The sequence below is a fragment of the Myotis myotis genome, unplaced genomic scaffold (genome assembly GCF_014108235.1).
Source record: "Myotis myotis isolate mMyoMyo1 unplaced genomic scaffold, mMyoMyo1.p scaffold_m19_p_21, whole genome shotgun sequence".
Taxonomy (NCBI): Eukaryota; Metazoa; Chordata; class Mammalia; order Chiroptera; family Vespertilionidae; genus Myotis; species Myotis myotis.
This window is the reverse complement of record NW_023416326.1, coordinates 12964109-12986212: the sequence shown is the minus strand read 5'-3', so window position 1 is coordinate 12986212 and position 22104 is coordinate 12964109. Positions and strand designations below refer to the sequence as shown.

General features: G+C 40.7%; 1 protein-coding gene across 3 annotated transcripts; it reads right to left on the bottom strand.

Moving 5' to 3' along the window:
• Positions 1–636: 636 nt before the first annotated feature.
• Positions 637–20669, bottom strand: CATSPERE (catsper channel auxiliary subunit epsilon). Of its 3 annotated transcripts, XM_036355163.1 has the most exons (8): positions 20549–20669; positions 14330–14378; positions 13336–13409; positions 12983–13052; positions 10864–10934; positions 3390–3414; positions 1474–1551; positions 637–684 (listed from the first exon to the last, which is right to left on the bottom strand). In XM_036355163.1, the coding sequence occupies exons 1-8, from the start codon at positions 20611–20613 to the stop codon at positions 670–672; spliced, it is 447 nt and encodes a 148-aa protein (XP_036211056.1). In that variant the 5' UTR covers positions 20614–20669; the 3' UTR covers positions 637–669. The 3 variants fall into 3 exon arrangements, 2 of the variants coding, with proteins under 2 accessions (XP_036211056.1, XP_036211057.1); XR_004975066.1 differs by lacking the exon at positions 12983–13052; XM_036355164.1 differs by lacking the exon at positions 10864–10934.
• Between the last annotated feature and the right edge of the window lie 1435 nt (positions 20670–22104).

The window sequence follows — 22104 nt, the reverse complement described above, 5'->3', positions numbered from 1 at the left end:
ACTTGCTTCAATGGGGCTTTGGTGCTCACTGAGTCTGACCCCTGAGTATGTCTTTTATGGTTCCACGGAGCTGCAAACTGGATGGTCCCACTCTGAACTCTGGGCTTCCTGGCTCCTGGATCTCTAGGGAGGTGCTAATCTAGCATTTGCTTGCAGCTATCCAGCAAGAGCCTCCGTGCAGGGCTTGGGCGGGGCAGGTCCCATGGGATCAACAGGTTGGGGCAAGCAATTATGGCTGCTCTCAGTCTTGCCCTCAGAGGCACTGCTTCTCAGTGTCCCGGTAATCACTGCAAGACCCTCGGAGAGAAAGCTGCCCTTGGGTTCTCACCGAGGACAGACAGTCCAGCTTCTCCCTTATCAGTCTGGGTCCCTAGAGACTCACACAGAACTGGAGCTCAGAGCCTGAGACTTCCTCCCGATTGAAAACGACAACTGCGCCCTCAGCCGCCAGCCTGCTCCGCATGCACTCCACACCTTAGTATTTTACTTCCACACTGCGCCTCCACTGAGTCTTGGTATGCTTTTCTCTTTCCTTGTATTTGTAGAATTTCCACTCAGCCAGCCTTCCTGTGGTTCTAGATGAAGTCCTTTCCGTCTTTTAGTTGTATTTTTGAAGTGGTTGTTCGAGGCAGCAAACTCCGGTGTTTACCTATGCCGCCATCTTGGTTCTCAACAAAATGATTTCTAAAAGGATTATGACAATTTTACTTCATTATTAGTAATATATAAGAGAATAAATTTCACTATGCTAGTGTCAAATTTTGCATTATTATTTTTTAAAGTATTTTTCTAGTTGTAACATAAATATCTGCCTTTGTGTCTCTGCTTATGCAACTGCTCATATCCTTTCTTCTCTACTCACACTGTAGGTTTCAAGTCAGGTATCTGCCTCCAAGATGCCTGCCATGATCAAATCAGGATGTTTTCACAGGAGTAGTTTGAGGGAATTGTTTTAATGCTACAATTTTGATAAATCATCCACAAAATAATTCTGGCAAAATGTAAATTGTCTGTTTGGGTTTTCATCAGCCAATGTGTAATGTGCCTAAGAGACACCCAAGTCCTAACTATCCCTGACTCTTCATTCTTCTTTCTCTTCCATAAACATCTCTGACTGAACTGTAAATAATCCCCAATTTTTAATGCATTTTGAACCTCAACCCACCTTTGACTCAATAAGAGACTGAACAGGTTTTTGAAAGATAACTTCAAGATAGATGCTCAATGAACACCTATAAAGCACTTCAAAGATCAGCTTCTTCATGAATAATGAGGTGCACAGAAATTGCAAAAAAAATGCTCAGAAAAGAATTCTAAAGGAAAATTGATAATTATAGAGATAGAGCATAAACTCAAATTAGTGGACAATTAAAATGTATTTAGTTAGTTCTGGGCCACTTAAAATAAATTATTCACAGCCCTTAAAAAAGAAATGTAGCATATTATTTTATCTAGGATAATGTTTCCACCTACTAGTGATGGCACAACTGCATTCCATAGCAACTCATTTGGGTCAGCATTTTCTGGATCGTATACCCATATCTTGATAATCTACAAAACAAAATGTTTGCATTTCTTTAATTTTGGACAAATTTCATTTTTAGTTGTAGCAAAACATAACCATAAAAATGTTTATATATTTTAAAAACTTTGATTATCTCATATTTTTTAAAAAAATCAAAGCATTATGTGTTGTTTTTAAGTAAGTGAAACAACTCAAAGACATACGAAGGAAGCGTTAATAATATTCCTCTAAACACCTGAGGTAATTTTAAAACTTCATAGGAATGCTTATCTATCTTTCTCTGAACTCACAAATAGACACAGCGCCCCCCACCCCACACTCACACACATTTTACAAAGATGAAGTCACACTACACAGGTTATTTGTAGCTTGCTTTTGCCACTTGATATACCATGGCCACCTCACTAGCTGTAGGTCTAATTCTTTCCTTTCTTGTTTATAAATTTAGCACCATATGGGGAGAATGGTTTCAGCTCCTCCCTCTCCCACGGGTTGGAATCTTCACTTTCCAGCTGCAGAAACATCACCCCAGTCTACTAGGGATTATATTGTGTCTAATACCCTTAGCTCAGAATTCAAGCTTATATCTTTGGCTTTTAATTCTTTAATTATTTCTGACCAACAGAAAACTACTTGTTTTTAAATTCTATACACACACACGTACCTGTATGAATGTAAAAGGCGGTACTAGCATTATGTAAACGTATTTTCTTTTTTAAAAAAATGTTTTTATTGATTTCAGAAAGAGGAAGGAAAAGGGAGAGAAACATCAATGATGAGAGAGGATCATTGATTGGCTGCCTTCCGCATGCCCCCTTACTGGGAATCGAACCATGATCTCCTGGTTCATGGGTTTACGGTCAACCACTGAGCGACACTGGCTGGGCCAGACATATTATTTTCTAAAAGGCATTTCTGTGTGTTTTGAGTGAGGTGGAGGTTATTCTGCATTATTTTGGCGTGTAATATGTATTCTACTTCTTTCTATTTTCTATATTTAAATTCCTTATTCACAAATAATACTCTCTCTTGGTTTTTCATGCAAGAGTTATAACCATAATAAAACATTGCATGATGTGAATTGGATTTCGGACAGGAATATAAACAGACACATTCAACCATCTGGATGCGATATAGGAAGCTTATTTATTATTATTATTTTTACTGCATCTTTTTCTAGTAAATCACTGCTTTTAGAAAATTAAAATATCTATACTGCTTTAACTTCCAAATATTATCACCTGATTTCAATTTAAAAATTTTGACCATATCTATCATATATAATCATCCTCTCATCCATATGTTAAAGACCTTTGAACTCAAGACATTTATTGTCTTAAAAATTATTGAGCATTCCATAAAGCTTTTGTCTTATGTGGGTTATGTTTATCAATATGTATGATATAACAAATTAAAAATATTTATTAATTTGTTTTAAAATTAAGATAAACATATTTACATGTTAACATAACCAACATGTTCTTATGAAAAAATAACTATTTTCCAAACAAAAAAATAGTAAGAAGAATGGTTGTTTTACATTACAAAATCTTTTTAATATCTTCCTTCATAGAATAGCTGGATTTTCCTCTATATTCCTGCATCAAGCTGCTTATGTGTTGTTCTGGTGGAAGCATATTGGGAGACTCTGTCCTCATGCAGATATGAAGTTGGAAAAGGGTAGACCTCCTGAGAAGGCCTGCGCCCTAAGGATCCTCAAACCATCCCTAGTACAATGCTCTACGCACATTTTGTTGAAAAATTAGTTTGGAAAATTCCTCTTCTGGTAATTATGGAAGATAAGAGAGGAATAACATAGTAGTGACATATGAAGGATGTATAAAATTTAAAAAAGAAAACTTACCTGGGTTAAATTCTGATGGAAAGGACTGTTGGGAAAAAGAGGAATCATATGTTAGTAAACAGCATGCTAAATATTAGTTTGAATACTTTACTTTCAATATACATAACTAAATCTTAGAATATTCCCTTTATATCCCAATAGAGATAAATTATTATGAGCTAAATGTAATAAAAGCCACATCTGGCTGTGGCTGAGTAGCTCAGTTGGTTAGAGTGTCATCCTGATACGCCAAAGTTGTGGGTTTGATTTCTGCTCAAGGGCACATCCAAGAAACAACCCATAGACACAGACAATAGTGTGTGATGGCCAGAGGGAAGGGTGGGAGCTGGGTGGAGGTAGGCAAAAGGGAGGGAAATGGGGAAATCTTTAATAGGTCAATAATATAAAGTAAAAAAAAAAAAATCAACCAATAAATGCATAAATAAGTGGAATAACAAATCAAAGTTTCTCTCCCCCCCCAAAAAAAAACTACATATGTCTAAAATTAAATATAATTATGACTCTCATGTGTCTTCACAAAGGCTGAAGGGCCTGAATATGCATTCTTCCTTAACAACAGTGCACATTCCCACAGCCAAGATGCATAACTAATCTTTTTTTAAAATCTTACATCATCATTTCACATCTGCAGCAACAGAAAAGCTCAACAGAGCCAAAGGATGGTTCTCTGAAAAGGCTAATGAGATAGCAATACCCCTAGGAAGAAGAACAAGGAAACAGAAGGGAGACACAAATAAAAATGATACAAAGGTAAGTCATAAATCACTGCACCGATCTCAGAGGTTAAACAAAAATAAGAGGATATTATAGACAACTTTATGACATTGAAATTGCTAACTGAAGACACGGTAAATTTCCAGAAAAATACTACTTGTGAAAATGGACTTTACAAGAATAAAAATTGCAAACTAGCACACTAGCCATTAAATTAGGAAATGTTCCACATCCTCTCCCCAGAAAAAGAATCCAGATTCAAGTGGATTTCTATGCAAGTTTCCATCAACTACTCAAGGACTATACATTTCCTATTTTATACAAAATCTCTTAGAGGAAAGAAAAAAAAATGACTAATAACTTAAGTGATGAGTCCAGCATAGTCTTGGTACCAAAAGTAGAAAAGGATGGTATGAGGTGAGAAAAATCACAGGCCAACCCTCAACCCCACTCCTGAATATTCTCTCTCACACACACACACACACACAACTAAACAAAATATTAGCAAACATGGGAGTATAGAATCTTCTATTACCATCTTGATGTTTTCTACATTAAACCCTGTCTTTAAATATATTAAAAAATATTAGCAAACAAAATCTGTCAATATATGAAAGAGAATTCATCAATACTAAATTGGATTATTCTAGAAATACAGGGTCAGTTTAAAATAGAAGCCCTAACCGGTTTGGCTCAGTGGACAGAGCATCAGCCTGCAGACTCAAGGGTCCCAGATTCAATTCCGATCAAGGGCATGTACCTTGGTTGCGGGCACATCCCCAGTAGGGAGTGTGCAGGAGGCAGCTGATAGATGTTTCTCTCTCATCAATGTTTCTAACTCTCTACCCCTCTCCCTTAATATTAGTGACTATTATTCCCCCAATAAACATAGTAAAGGAGAAAAGCCATATTAACTTTTCAGTGGAAACAAAAAAGTTTATTTATTTATTTATTTTTTTGGTTGACATGTTAATTCAAAAAAAACTTTAAATAAATTTCAACGCCAATTCATAAGAAAAATTCACCGCTAACTGGAATAAAAGGAAATTTCCTTAACTTGTAACCTGTAACAAATATTATACAAAATAATGAAATGATGACAGCCTCCCTTTAACATCAGAAATAAAACAAGGAGGCCTGCTATATAATCCTTCTAGATACACTGTGTGCCAGCCATGCAGTATAGAATAAAAGGAATAAAAGACATACTTGTTGGGAAAAAATATTTTTAGGCTATGTGATTTATAAAAATTCCAAGAGAATATATAAGTAAATTATTAGAATATAGAATACTATAAGGTTGCTGGATATCAAAATCAACATTCAAAAGTAAACTGCATTATATACAACAAGAAGTTCTGGTTAGAAAATGCAATTTAAAAAACTTGACTATAATAGCAATAAAAATATAAAGTACCTAGAAATAAGTCTGATAAAAGTGTCCACCCCTAGACAGTTTGGCTTGGTGGATAGAGCATCGGCCTGTGGACTGAAGGGAGGGTCCCGGGTTCGATTTCTGTCAAGGGCACATGCCCAGGTTGTGTGCTTGGTCCCCAGTAGGAGGTGTGGAGGAGGCGGGAGATCAATGACTCTCTCTCATCATTGATGTTTCTATCTGTCTCTCCCTCCCCTTTCCTCTCTGAAATTAATAAAAAAAATACATTTTTTAAAAGATGTCCAGGCATCCATATGAAAAAATTACGAAACTTTATTGGTAGACATGTAAAAGAATCTAAATACATGGAGGGTTATATATTACTAGTGGCCCGGTGCATGAATTCGTGCACATTGAAAGGAAATTGATTAGAAGAAATATTTTAATATTGCTATTTGCCCTTTCTCTATAAGTGTCAACCAAATTCACCATCGACAATGACAGATGGAAACACATGCGTGCGATTGACGCCAGCGAGAGCTTTATATGCATCGCGCATGTGTGAGCCAACTTAGCCTTTTATAAACATAGAATAAACTTGCCTAGTTAAACCTGCTTTCTGATTTAGCTAAACTTTTTCCAGCCCAGTGAGGCACCCCAACTTCTCTTTCAGGTAATTGTCAGCAACACAGCAGTAACTATCAACACGAAGCAGATTATTATTGTAGATCATGCAGGGAGAACAAAGGGTAAAGTATTTAACTGCAGCAGTGTTTGACTATATTCTGCGCAGTCAGAAAACCTGAAGTTATTTTCAAGGTCCACCATTTCTTACTTCTTTTCAGTCGGGTCAAGTTTCTAAGCTTTCTAAATCTCCATTTTCCGGCTAATGAAAAGAAAATAGGATTCCACCGAGTCTCCTATCTACCTACTCCAGGACTTCTGTGAGGATCAAATGAGATGAGGCACGGGAACATGCTTCACAGACATTCGGTTAAAGTGTAAAGTGTTTCCACCTGTGTTCCTGGGCTGAAGAAACTGCAAGGGGATAGTTATCGCTAGGGAGAGGAAGCGGGGCATTGCTATGTGATGTCATTACCAGGCACCCACAGCGACCCTTTCTGGGTTGGGCGGGGCTGTCGGCTGCATTTTGCACCATGGGGTCTTGTCAGAGTTGGCTGCGATTTGGTGGGCTGTGGCTCCGGGGTAGTGGCGGGGCCTGTGTCCCACTTGGGGGAAGCCGAGTGTTGCTTTGTGGGCACCAAGTGTGCAGTGCCATTTCTCTGTGTGTGTCATGGCAGCTCCTGCACTGAGTGTCTGCCCCTTGGTGGTCAGTGCGTGTCATAGCGACCAGTAGGAAGATGGGAAGGACACTTAGCATATTAGCCTTTTATATAGATAGACTAGAGGCCTGGTGCACAAAATTTGTGCACAGGGGTGGGGTCCCTCAGCCCGGCCTGCACCCTCTCCAATCTGGGACCCCTTGGGGGATGTCCGACTGCCAGTTTAGGCCCGATCTGTGGGGGTCAGACATCCCTCCTGCAATCTGGGACCGCTGGCTCCTAATCACTCACCTGCCTGCCTGGCTGATCACCCCTAACTGTTCCTCTGCCTTCCTGATCACCCCTAACCACCTCTTCCTTGGCCCCCGCACATGGGACCCAGGATTCCCTCCTCAGGCCAGCTGCAGGAACCCAGGACCTGGGCTTCCCTCTCTCTGGCCGGCCGGAGCAAACAGGACCCAGAGTTTCCTCCCTCTGGCCGGCCACAGGCATCCAGGACTGGGCTGGCCTCGGTCAGGCCGGCCACAGGCACCTGGGACCACAGGCAGCTTTGCCTGAGCTGGAAGCAGGCACCTGGAACCCCTGATCACCCCTAACTGCTCCCCTGCTTACCTGCTCACCCCTAACTGCTCCCCTGCCAGCCTGATCGCCCCTAAGCACCTCTGCCTCAGCCCTTGCACCTGGGACCTGCGGCCTAGTCTGGAAGGACGTCTGGTCTAATTAGCATATTACCCTTTTATTAGTATAGATTCTTGAGTAGAAAGACTTTCCAATTTGATTAAAATATTTAGAGAAATTATAAAAATTCCTACCAGGGTTTCTGTGGAATTTGACAAATCAGTTCTAAAAATGTATAGGGAGGAAAACGAGGCCCAAGACATAGCTAAGGGACTTCTGAAGAAGCCTAAGAGCTGGGGTTGGAGTGGGATGGATACTGGAGCTACCACTTATGAAGGACAGCTGGACTGGAAAGACATCCATGCAGAATGGAAAACTGACCTATGACAAAGCAGGCATTATAGGTAAATATATTATTCAATAAATGGCTATGAAAAATTAATTATTCATCCAGAAAAATAAAATTGGATCCCTGTCTTGAAGCATGTACAAGAACTACTTCTAGGTGGATTAAGGACTTAATTCTGGAAGGCAAAAATGTATTGAACATTTACTTATTATTATTTTTATTTAAAAAATATTTTTATTTATTTTAGAGAGAGAGGAAGGGAGAGAGAGAGAGAAATATTGATGTGAGACAGAAACATTGCTTGATTGTCTCCTGAATGCACCCGCAATCAGGGATTGAACTTGAAACCTGGGTATGTGCCTGACCGGGATTGAACCTGTGACCGTTTGGTGCACGGGACAATGCCCAACAAATGGAGCCACATCAGCCAGGGCTGTATTGAGCTTTTAGAAAAAAATATAGGAGAAAAATATTTTTATGAACTTGCAGGTAGGAAAAGATTTCTTAGACTAAAAAGGGATAAACCCATAAAGGAGTTTATTAATTAATCTACCATAGTAGGGACACTGCTATCAATAGAGATCATAAAAAGTGAAAAGTTGCCCTAGCCGGTTTGGCTCAGTGGACAGAGTGTCGACCTGCGGACTAAAGGGTCGCAGGTTCGATTCCGGTCAAGGGCACATGCCCTGGTTGCGGGCTCCATCCCCAGTGGGGAGCATGCAGGAGGCAGCCAATCAATGATTCTCTCTCATCATTGATGTTTCTATCTCTCTCTCCCTCTCCCTTCCTCTCTGAAATTAATAAAAATATATTTTTTTAAAAAAGTGGAAAGCTGCATAAAGTGGGATAAAATAATTTTTAAAATATATGATAATGTCCTAGTAATTAAAATATAATGAAACTATTTTATGAAGTATAAAAACAACTCAAAAATGGGTAAAAAGGCTCATGTAATAGAGAGAGAAGAAAATTCCTCATGAATACATGAAAACATGCTCAACAGTAATCAGGAAAGTGTAAATAAAAAGCACAATGACATAATTTCACACCTACTAAATTGGAAAAAGTAAAAAATCAGATAATATTAAGTGTTCATTAGGATATAGAACAATTGGAACTTTTGTCCATTTCTGGTGTAGATATAAAATTTGGCAACCTATTCAAAAATCCCTTATGCATTACCTAGTCAAGTTGAACAAGTGCATACCCTAACTTGAGGCAATTCTACTTTTAGGTGTGTATCTCAGAGAAACGCTCACTTATGTGTGTTAGATTGGTACTTCCCAAACAGTAATGAACGTACAAATGACTCCAGGATCTTGTTAAAATGCAGGCCATGATCCAGTAGGTCTGGAATGAGGCCTGAGATTCCGCATTTCTAACAAGTTCCCAGGTGCTAGTGCTGCTGGCCCTTGGACCACACTTTGAGTAGCAAGGCCCTATGGTTGCAAATACATGCATTGGCAGCAGAATGAGCAAACTATTCATACAATGGAATGCCTCTGAGCATTGACAGTGCAAGAACTAACGATTCTTGTTTGAACATGGGAGTCTCAAAAACATGTTTAGAGAAAGAAGAAAGTCACAGATGAATTCACTGATGTTTTTTACTTACTGAATGATTTTATAATGCAGTTAGTTATTATTTCTTATTTTGTTAATCCTTACCTGAGAATATTTTTTTTCTACTGATATTTAGAGAGAGTAGAAGGGTGATGTGTGTGTGTGGGGGGGCAGAGAGTAAAAGGAGGGAGAAAGAGAGAGAGAGAGAGAATATCATTGTGAGATAGACAAATAGATTGGTTGCCTCCTGCACGCACCCCAACTGGGCTGGCTTTGAACCTGCAACCAAGGCATGTGTCCTTGACTGGGAATGGAACCTAAGACCCTTCCTTGACTGTCAAAGGCTCTAACCATTGAGCAACATCAGCAGGGCTAATTATTTTTTCTTGTACAAGGTTTCCCTTCTTAGCTATATTCATTCACTTTCATGTTACAATGGGTCAGAATAGCTATCCAACACAGAGTCCTTTTGTAATATCTACCGTATTAAAGCATAATATGCTAATTAGACCAGATGTCCTTCCAGGTGTGTTTCTGGACGCCCTTCCAGATGAAGCCAAAGCTGGAGGGAAGCCCAGATCCTGGTTGCCTGCCGGCAGCCAGAGCAAATTCTGGGTCCTAGGTGCCAAAGGGAAGCTGGTGCTGGCAGCCAGGGGAAGGAAGGCCTACTCTTGCATGGATTTTTTGCACCAGGCCTCTAGTAACGTACATAACAGAAATAAAAAGAGTCTTGTAGTCTGAAAAAACAGAGTCAAACCCCAATGCTATCTTTTAGTGGCTTTGTATTTCTGTCCAAATTCCTTAATCTATCCAAGCTTACATTTCCACATTTATAAAATGAAGATAATAATACTTACATTAGTGTGGTTATTGTGATAAACTGAGAGATGTAATTTACATAAAATAGAAGCAGTGTATGTTCAAATAGTGGTTGTGATTGTTATTGCTTGTTTTTCAATATAAGTTTGGCAGCATATTTGAGAATATCTTTTTTTAAAAAATAGTTTTTATTTATTTTTTTACAGAGAGGAAGGCAGAGGGATAGAGAGTGAGAAGCATCGATCAGCTGCCTCCTGCACACCTCCTACTGGGAATGTGCCTGCAACCAAGGTACATGCCCTGGCCAGAATCGAACCTGGAACCCTTCAGTCCGCAGGCTGACGCTCTATCCACTGTGCCAAACCAGCTAGGGCTTGAGAATATCTTTTTTAAAAATATATATTTTTATTGATTTCAGAGAAGAAGAGAGATGAAGAGAGAGATAGAAACATCAATGATGAGAGAATCATTGATTGACTTCCTCCTGCATGCCCCCTTCTGGGGATCGAGCCCACAACCAGGGCCTGCGCCCTTGACCAGAATTGAACCTGGGACCCTTCAGTCCACAGCCCAGTGCTCTATCCACGGAGCCAAACTAGCTAGGGCTATTTGAGAATATCTTGATTGGTGAAAGAAAGCTTATATGGAAACTGTAATGTACATAACCCATTTGTTAATTTTGTTAATTAAGATTTAAAGCTTAATTCTCTTAGGAAGTATAATAACCTTTGTATTCAATATTGCATTACTTACATAACTCTATGATACCACATGAAGCAAGTATTAGAACTGCCCACAAATAAATAGCGTTCTTCTTCTAAATCCTAAAAGAAATTGCAAAAGCAACTATGACATATGAAGGTAACTTAAAAAAATAATTTAATACAGGGATCAAAGTCACAGAGGAACTAAGTTAATTATGTAAGATTAGAGGAAGTATAATGAATAAATTTCAGAATAAAACTAATAAGTCCAATTCTTTAGTTACTCTCTGCAATTGAGGATTTACTATCATGGGTGGCGACAAATTTAGATAGCTTATTATTTCTATTATATTTGACTTTGTGTAATAATAAGAAATATATGTCTTTGCCCCCAATTCCTGAGTCTTTGACCGTGATTCCCAACACAGAGCTCCCTAAACGCCTGTCATGTCCCGAGTGATCGGAGTGTCTGATGCGGAGCTCCTACAATTTTCCCCACTGAAACACAATTCAGTGAATTTTCTTGTTTCATGGTTACCAACCAGAGGTGATTTTGCTCACCAGGGGACATTTGGCAATGCCTGGAAATATTTTTGGTTGTTTCTGAGTGAATTTCAAAAGTCACATGTCCCTCCTTAAAGGTTGTAAAATCTGATGACACTATACCTAAATGACAAAGGTAGTCCTATGTAGGCATGTATTTGTGTGTGCTTATTTTTTCACATAACATGTTTCATAATGTTTCCATGGGTTTCCAACATACAAAAGAAGGGAAAGGAACCCGGCTGGCATGGCTCAGTGGCTGAGAATTGATCTATGAACCAGGAGGTCATGGTTCGAGTCCCGGTCATTTCACATGCCTGGGTTGGGGGCTTTTTCCCCAGTGGGAGGCGTGCAGGAGGGAGCTGATCAACGATTCTCTCTCATTATTGGTGTTTCTCTCTCTCTCGCTCCCTCTCCCTTCCTCTCTGAAATCAATAAAAAGATATTTTTAAAAAAACAATAAAAGATGAGGGAATCCTGTACTTCCTTGGGAATTATGTTCATGAAACTTGAAAAAATCATAAACTCAAAAGCCAAATTCCAATATGTTTCCATCTAAAGGGGTTAAAAAATGAATTAATATTCATCTGGCCTCTCTCAAATCACTCTACTTGTTTCATGAAAATGAAGATTGTTAATTAAAAAGAAGGCACAGCCTAACCGGTTTGGCTCAGTGGATAGAGCATCGGCCTGGGGTCTGAAGGGTCCCAGGTTCGATTCCAGTCAAGGGCATGTACCTTGGTTGCGGGCACATCCCCAGTAGGGGGTGTGCAGGAGGCAGCTGATTGATGTTTCTCTCTCATCGATGTTTCTAACTTTCTATCACTTTCCCATCCTCTCTGTAAAAAAAATAAAATAAAATGAAAATAAAAAGGAGACACAGGCCCCAAAGTAAAGGCAGGATTAGTCACACAGAGTCTCTGTAGCAGTGGCTTTACACATTTGTGTGAAAACTTAAGCTGTGAGGTGTGGGTCCAGTATTTTGTTACTAATTGATAAAGTGCCAATATTTTAAAATGCTTGCCCTGGCTGGTTTGACTCAGTGGTAGAGTGTCGGCCTGGGTACTGAAGGATCCCGGGTTCGATTCCTGTCAAGGGCACATGCCTGGGTTGCGGGCTTGGAGGCAGCCGATTAATGATTCTCATCAGTTTCAATCTCTCTCTCCCTCTTCCTTCCTCTATGAAGTCAATTAAAGAAATATTAGAATGCTTTACTTTTTTGGTAAACCTGAAAGGATTTATTTATTTGCATTCACATATGTTTTCTTGAAAAAACAAACAAACAACCGAGTAAAAACAAATCTAGAAATGGCTCTTCATCCTGGGCATTGTCATAGGAGTATATGACGTGAGCCCTCTCAGCCGTGAGTACTGTTATCATTTACAATGGTAACTGAGGCTTTAACATGCTGATAAAAAGGCTACGTGAAAATCACATACCATTCCATCACTTATAACTTGCAAAGACACATCTAAAAAGTAATGACATTTTAACAGTAACTTAAAAATACCTCTCATTTACAGTTACAACTTATACTATTTAAAACGGTTGAATTAGGTTGAAAGCTCAAAAAAAAGGAAAAATGAACTGGATTTTTCAAGTTTCATAATTCAGATCAACTCACTGGCCCTGTAACAATTGGTCTTATAGTCTGAATGCCCGGAGAAGAACAGCGCAGCTCTGTCTTAGGCGAACTAGCAGTTAAAGAGAACAAGAAGAGAGAAATAAATAAAGATGCATACGAAATTAATCAAATGTTTTCTACTCTTCTTTAAGCCTAAAAACTTCAATAAGAAAAGGAAAAATACAGCAATATTTGACTTCATTTTCAAACTGATTTTGTTTTTCCTTTCACATCTATTTAATGAGAAGAAATTCACATTAAATCAGAGCCTTGAGTCTGAATTCATGCTATGTGAGTGAATGTTTTGTTACGTGTAAATACACATACATTGACATTCACGACAAAAATATTACCGTTTATTTTTCAGAGAACAAGTTCCTGGCACACTCCACTCAGAAAATAATGTTCCTTCGTACTCTAATGTAATCTAAAAAAAGAAGATAAAATAGTTCAAACAAAAACTTTGCTCCAAAATTTTCATCTCATTGTTCAGATGTACGATTTAATTTTCTGGGTCTTCATTAAAGGAACTAGAGGCCCAGTCCACGAAATTCGTGCATTTGGGGTTGGAGGGGCCCTTCAGCATGGCCTGCGCCCAGTCCAGGAGCCCTCAGGGGATCTCCAACTGATGGCTTAGGATTGGACCTGTCAGTTGGACATCCTCAGCGCTGCCGCGGAAGCGGGAGAGGCTCCTGCCACCATTGCTGCACTCGTCAGCCATGAGCCCAGCTTCTGGCTGAGCGGCGCTCACCCTGTGGGAGCGCACTGACCACCAGGGGGCAGCTCCTGCATTGAGTATCTGTCCCCTGGTGGTCAGCGTGCGTCATAGCGACCTGTCATTCTGCAGTTTGATCAATTTGCATATTAGCCTTTTATTATATAGGATAATAATTAAAATTTGATGTATTTGAAATTTTACAAAGTAATACAATGAAGGAAAAGTAACTTTTCTGGGACACTTCAGTAGTTTCCCCACCAAATAATATTTTTTTTTATTTCAAAAATAATATATTAAGTATCTAGGAAGTACTCTAGTAGGTTCTGAGGATTAAAATAAGAAGATAAATGAGACAGGGTCATCCTATCTGTATCATGACATTGTATTTTGAATATTAATCGCAAAACACTCGGACAAACACCACTTTTTTTGCAACTTACATATTTAAGGACTATTGTTAGAGAAGGAGATCTATCTTAGGAAGATAAATGAAATGAATATGAAATAAAAATAAAAGAATGACACTGTACTACACAACTGAGTATGATTAACTCTGCCCTAAGGTGAAAAACAACAACAACACACAAACAAAAATACTTAACTATAGTTTTAAAAAGTTAAACACTTACAGTACTTCTGGTACTAAAAATGCGGTAGTTTCGGCTGCTAGCGTAGTATCTGTGGAGGAAAAGGTCAAATAAGAATATGAAAATTAATTTCTCCTCCAAGGAAGAGGGATTCTATGCATGATCAGAGCATGCCTGGGCTGCCAAGAGCTTTACATTTCTGCCCACACATCTTCCTGGAGAGCAGAGTCAGGGCTAAAACTCAGGATTATCCGTGAACTCTACCCACCACTCAAGAATCGTTAGGGTTTGCTAAGTATCCAAAGACAGTAGAATGACAAGTACAGATGCTTCTTGACTTACAATGGCGTTAAATGACAATAAACCCCTTGTAAATTGAAAATATTGTCATTTGAAAATGCATTTAATACCCCTAGCCTACCAAACATCACAGCTCAGCATAATCTATCTTAAACGTGCTCAGCACACTGACATTAGCCTATATTTGGACAAAATTATTTAACATAAAGCCTATTTTATAATGAAGTGTTGAAAAATCTCATGTAGTTTACATTGCACATGGCTTTTCCATCACCACCACGTCAAAAAATCATTAAGTGGAACTATCGTATGTTGGGAACTGTCTGTAAATACTTTTCCATATTTTTTTATTTACTTATTTACCTTTAATACTAGAAGCCCAGTGCATGAAATTCGTGCACGGGTGGGGTCCCTAGAGACTGCCAGCTGGGGCCTCCCTTCCATCCGCTGGTGGTCGGAGCATGTCATAGCAAGCGATTGAATTCCTGGTCAGTGGAACTCCTAAGGACACTTTGCATATTAGGTAGGCATATATATACATGTGTGTTGTGTATATACATATGTGTGTATATATATATATACATATACACACACACACACACACATCCCTATATATATATAGATATATGATATTTTCATTGATTTCAGAGAGGAAGGGAGAGGGAGAGATAGAAACACAATGATGAGAGAGAATCATCGATCAGCTGCCTCCTACACGCCCCCTATTGGGGATCCAGTCCGCAACCTAGGCACATGTCCTTGACTGAGTTGAACCTGGGACCCTTCAGTTTGCAGGCTGATGCTCTAGCCACTGAGCAAAACCAGGTAGGGCTGTTTTTGTTTTAGGATGAAAACTGTTAAAGAATATTGGCTGTATTACCTTCACTTATAAACTGAGCATTAAAATAATGAAAAAAGATTAAAAACCCATAAAACAATATTGCTTGTTTGAAACACCGAGTAAAGAGCAAATTTCTGTGAGTCCTTGTTCATTTTCATTTCTATTATTCAGGGACCTTGAATCTATCTAAAGCAGCATTGTCCAACATAAATATAATGCAAGCCACTTATGTAATTTAAAAATTTATAGTGGCCGAATTAAAAAAGCAAGAATAAACAAGTGAAATTATTTTATTTTTTTAAATTAAATCTTTATTTACAAATCTTTATCAGATTATTACAGTTGTTCCTCTTTCCCCCCAACCATAGCTCTACTCCACTCAGTTCCCACCCAACCCTCTGCCCTTACCCCTACCACTGTCCTCATCCATAGATGTACAATTTTTGTCCATTCTCTTCCTGCACCCCCACACCCCTTTCCCCCCAAGAATTGACAGTCCACTCCCTTTCTATGCCCCTGGTTCTATTATATACACCAGTTTACTCAGTTCATCAGATTTTTTATTCACTTAATTTTTAGATTGACTTGTTGATAGATATGTATTTGCTGTTCATAATTTTTATCTTTACCTTTTTCTTCTTCCTCTTCTTAAAGAATACCTTTCAGCATTTCATATACAGTGGGGCCTTGACTTACGAGTTTAATTCGTTCGGAGACCGGGCTCATTCAGGGACTTGTTAACTCAAATTACTCTATCAACTCAATGCAAAAAATCGGCCGAGAGACAGCTGGTATCTCAAAAAACTCATTAGTTGGGACACTCATAAGTCAAGGCCCCAGTGTAATACTGGTTTGGTGGTGATGAACGCCTTTAGCTTTTTCTTGTCTGTGAAGCTCTTTATCTGACCTTCAATTCTGAATGATAGCTTTGCTGGATAAAGTAATCTTGGTTGTGGCATTCATCACTTTGAATATTTCTTGCCACTCCCTTCTGGCCTGCATAGTTTCTGTGGAGAAATCAGCTGACAGTCGTATGGGTACTCCCTTGTAGGTAACTGTTTTTCTCTTGCTGCTTTTAAGATTCTCTCTTTGTCTTTTGCCCTTTGCATTTTAATTATGATGTGTCTTGGTGTGGTCCTCTTTGGATTCCTTTTGTTTGGGGTTCTCTGTGCATCCTGGACTTGTAAGTCTATTTCTTTCACCAGGTAGGGGAAGTTTTCTGTCATTATTTCTTCAAATAGGTTTTCAATATGTTGTTCTCTCTTCTTCTGGCACCCCTATAATTCGGATGTTGGTGCACTTGAAGTTGTCCCAGAGGCTCCTTACACTATCTTCGTATTTTTGGATTCTTTTTTCGTTTTGCTTTTCTGGTTGGGTATTTTTAGCTTCTTCGTATTTCAAATCTTTGACTTGATTCCTGGGATCCTCTTGTCTACTGCTGGTTCTCTGTATATTATTCTTTATTTCAGTCAGTGTATGCTTAATTTCTAGTTGGTCTTTTTTCATATCCTCCAGGGTCTCACTAAATTTATTGGCAGTTTCTAGAAAATTCTTGAAAAACCTTTTAACCACGGTTTTGAACTCTATATCCAGTAGTTTGTTTTCCTCCATTTCTGTCATTTGTGACCTGTTTCTTTGTTTCCGGATTTTTTATGTTTCCCTGTGTTGGTAAAGTGGCTTTGTGTGCTAGGTGTCCAATAGGGCCCATTGGCTCAGCCTCCCCGATTACCTGAGGTGGACACTCTTGGTGCAGCCCTTGTGGGCTTTGTGCACAGTCTTGTTGTAATTAAGTCTTGAGTGTTGTAGGTATCACTGGGAGGAAATGACCTCCAGGCCAATTGGCTGTGAGAATCAGCTGTGTCTACGGTGGGAGATCCTCTGTGCTGAAGACACCCTTATGGGGCAAGACTTGCTTCAGTGGGGCTTTGGTGCTCACTGAGTCTCCCCCCTGAGTGTGTCCCTTATGGATCTGAGGAGTTGTAATCTAGATGGTCCCATTCTGATCACTGGGTACACTGGCTCTTGGATCTAAGGAGGTGCTAATTTAGCCTCTGCCTGAGGCTACCCAGCAGGAGCTATGAAGAGATCTGCAGATTCCCCTTCCTTGTTTGGGGTTTGGAGGTGTCCATATAAGACCCAGCTTTGAAGCAATGCAAGCTGCTGTGGGCCTTAGGCCTTCTCTTGGAAGTTCTGCGTCTGTCTGGCCAAGCTGCAGTTTGTTAGGAAATTTTCAGATTGCAAAGGGCCAGGCATTCATATGCAAAAGCCTCTGCTCAGCTTGGGTGGGGTGGGGTCTCAGGGAATCAACAGGGTGGAGCAAACAGCTAGTTCTGGATGATGTCCATTTTGTCTTTTAGTTGTATTTTTGAAGTTGTTGTGGAGGCAGCAATTTCCAGTGTTTACCTATGCCGCCATCTTGGTTTCCATTCGGTTGATCCTGTTATATTTTATTTTTTTAATTTGAAAAATTTTTAAATTCTCACCTGAGGATATTTTTCCATTGATTTTTTAGAGAGAGTGGAAGTGGAAAAGAGAGAATTTTCCACTGATTTTTCGTAGAGAATGGAAGAGAAAAGGAAAGACAGAGGGAAATATCGATGTGAGAGAAACACATCCATTTGTTTCCTCCTGCACGCACCCCAACTAGGGTCTGGTCACGGGAGGAGCCTGCAACCAAGGTACGTGCCCTTGACCGAAATGGAACTTGTGACCCTTCAGTTCGCAGGCCAAAGCTCTATCCACTGAGCCAAACAGGCTAGGGCAAGTGAAAAGATCTTACAAAAGATCTTCATTTGGACTAGTCATATTTCAACTTCTCAAAAGTCACATGTGGCCAGTGGCTCTCATAAAGCATTTTTTTTTTAATTTAAATTTCAGTATACTTTTAATATTATTTTGTATTCAGCTGTACAGCATAGCGGTTAGACAATCCTATACTTTACAAAGTGCTCCCCCTGATAGTTAAAGTGCCCACTCGGCACCATACGTGGTCATCACAATATGATGGACTCTATTCCCTATGCTGTACTCTACATCCCCATGACTACTTTGTGACTGCCATTCTGTACTTCGTAATCCCTTCACCTCTTTCCCCCAGACCCCAATCTCTCTCCCCTCGGGTAACCACCAGTCTGCTCTCTGTATCTATGAGTCTGTTTCAATTTTTGTTTGTTCATTTATTTTCTTTAGATTCCACATGTAAGTGGAATCATATGGTATTTGGCCCTAGCCAGTTTGGTTCAGTGGATAGAGCATCGGTCTGCAGACTGAAGGGTCCTGGGTTCGATTCTGGTCAAGGGCACATGCCCAGGTTGCGGGCTCCATCCCCAGCTGGGGGCGTGCAGGAGGCAGCCGATCAATGACTCTCTCTCATTAGTGATGTTTCTGTCTCTCCCTCTCCCTTCTTCTCTGAAATCAATAAAAATATATGTATGTTTTAAAAAAGAAATCATATGGTATTTGTCTTTCTCTGGCTGACTTATTTCACTTTGCATAATACCCTCTAGGTCAAGCATGTCAAACTCGTGGCCTGCGGACCACAAGGAATATTTTTGCGGCCCACTCGATACAATGGTAAGAAACATTTTAGTAAAAATTTCATAACTTTTTACAATATCCTGTTATACATCATTATTAAGGATGAACTACAATGTTCGCTAATGACTGCTGACTAAAATCCTGTTACATTCATTTCCTTTACACGCCTTATGCGTAGGTGCACCATTTCTCTCCACTAATACCAGCAGCGAATATTTTTAGCAGCCGATGGCCACCTCATTAGTCTTGGACTGACTTGTCTGATGTGTGCAACAGGAAATATTTTGCTTTTGGAGAACAACAAAAATAGGTTTATTTGCATTAGGCTCATTAGTTTGTGCCGTTATTCAGTGTCTGGTAAGTTAACGTTGAAGAAAATATAATTTTTATTAAAATGTCTTATTATTTTGTTAACGATGACTCAGGTATTTCGGCCCCTTGTATTCCGCATGTCTCTATCGAAATAAACCCACCTTTCTATGAAAAGGGAAGCTGTTGTGTTTTGGGGGCCACAGCCACTCACACCTTGTTTACCTGGCCCGCTCAGCCTTCGAGTTTGACATGCTTGCTCCAGGTCCATCCCCGCTGTAGTAAATGGTAAGATTCCCTTTTTCATGCCGAGAATATTCCACCGCGTGTCTGTACCACGGCTTTTGCACCCACCCCAGGAGATGCGTTTTTCTCACCTTCTCACAGAGAAAACAAAGGCTCACACGCGTGTTCGACTAGAATGCCCCCCGTTCGCTTTCTCATGACTTCACTGACCTCTGCAATGGCCCCTCTTATTATTTGCCCCCCTCAACGCCCCCTCCCCAGTGAGATGCCTGGGTCCCCCCCATGGCCACCTCCGTGATGGTTTGGCTGCTCGCTGGTGTTCTTACGCTGTGAACGTGGGAGAGCAGGAATTACTGTCAGGGCAGAACCTCCATGGAACAGGAGATTCGCAGGGCGTGCTTCTTCCTGGTTAACCCCCGAATTTAACCTGCGGTGAAAACCTTTCTAGGGTATTTTAATACACGTCCTTCAACCATTCCCGACCTAGTTAGCCTAGTGCAGCGGTTCTCAACCTGTGGGTCGCCACCCCTTTAACGGTTAAACGAAAAGGGTCGCTGAAGACCATCCTGCATATCAGACATTTACATGACGATTCATAACAGCAGCAACGTCACAGTGATGAAGTAGCAACGAAAATAATGTTATGGTTGGGTCACCACCTGAGGAACTGTATTGAAAGGGCCAGAAGGTTGAGAACCGCTGTGTGAATTCCCCGCCACCATCCCCAATCTCTGTGGCAAATTTTGAATTTTTGCTCCTCTCCTCTCGGGTAAAAGCAGAGTCTCCGGATTCCTGGGGGCTCAGCGACGTGAAGTTACCGAGACTCCAGGGCAGCCCAGTCCCAACAGCGCCCCCTCATCTCGCGCCCGGAGGCACCGGAAACGTCCGGCAGGGGCGGTGGGGCGCTGGTACCCGGGGGAGGGGGGAGCGGGGAGCTGAGGGCCCGGACGGTGGCCGTGGACTCTGAGGCGCTGGGAGGGGGACCCCTGCGAGGCCCCGGGAGCCCCGTCCTCCACTGGCGTCTCTACCTCCACACAGCCGAGCCGCAGCAGCTCAGACAGGACAGCAGCACCGCCACTGCCCCGGCGGACATGGCGCCCGGACGCTCCGCGAAACCGTGCCTCCTCGCCTGTTAAGCCCACAGGCCTACCCGCCAAGTGCGCATGCGCGGGAGCGTGCGTGAGCTCGTGCGTGTGCGTGAGCTCGTGCGTGTGCGCGTGCGCGTCAGCGACTGGGCGTCAGATTGGAACCCGCAGTGGAAAATCAAAAGCAGGGCGGGTAGAGGTTCGGAGGAAGAGGGGGACAGGGAGAAAATGGGAACGATCTGTCACACTACCGACAAGGACAAATAAAATAAAATCCAAACCAGGTTTTCGGAAAGGCAGAGCCGTGCTTTTTTGGAGTGGAATAGCAAAACCACCTCGGAAAACCCGGGGTGAATGAAGATAGAACTTCCCAGTTAGTGTTTCTTTCAAACCAGTGGTTCTCAACCTTGGCTGCACATTAGAATCACCTGGGAATCTTTTCAAAATCCTGATTTCTGGGTCTCGTCCTCCGGAAATTTTGTTTCTTTGTTATGAGGCCGAGGCCCAGAAATCAGGATTTTAAAAAGATTCCCAGGTGATTCTAATGTGTAGCCAAGGTTGAGAACCACTGTTTTACACCAAATCTTCCTATAACGACTGCAATAACCAATAGGCACCTGGCGGTGCATAACAGGTGCAGGCACTCTGTAAGTGATTTTTCCATTGAACAGAAATGAGCAATAACAGGTGTTTATTGAGCGCCAACTGCATGACCAACGCTGTCTCCTGCTCTTGAGTAAAATAAAATAAAATAAAATAAAATAAATAAAATAAAATAAAATAATAAAATAAAATAAAATGAAGCGTTCTGGTTTACAAAGGGGCTTGTAATCTTGTGGTAAAAACAAGATAAACACCAAAATTTATCACGCAGTAGTATAATCCATCTGTTTACTTGTCGGTAGACCAAATACTGTGCATCCTGAAGGGCTGCAATTGTATCTTTATTCCTCCTTATGTCCTCAGTGCCTAGCACTACCTTAACTTATGTAGGTTCTCCGTGTTTACTGATTCTGACTTAATGAATCGTTGAATAAAAATTATAAAATATGCTCTGGGAGCCATTACAGAACATGATTGCATACATATGACTTGGGACACACACACACACACACACACACACTTAATTTTTTTTTATTTGGGAGACACTACATTTAATGTGATTCTATGCACACCTTTTCCCCGAAACAACTTTATTTAAAATATCTTTTTCTTGATTTCAGAGAGGGAGAGAGACAGAGGGCGATAGAAACATAAATGATGAGAGAGAATCATTGATCAGCTGGCTTCTGCATGCCCACACTGAGGATCATCCAGCTGCAACCCAGGCATGTGGCCTAACCAGGAATCGAACCCTGACTGTCTGGTTTACAGGTCGATGCTCAACCACTGAGCCATGCCTGCTGGGCCCAAGCAACTTTATGTCAGAATCCTATGTCATAGTTAATTTGTGTTGCAGGTGGAAGATATTCCGCAGGAGATATATACTCTGGAATCTA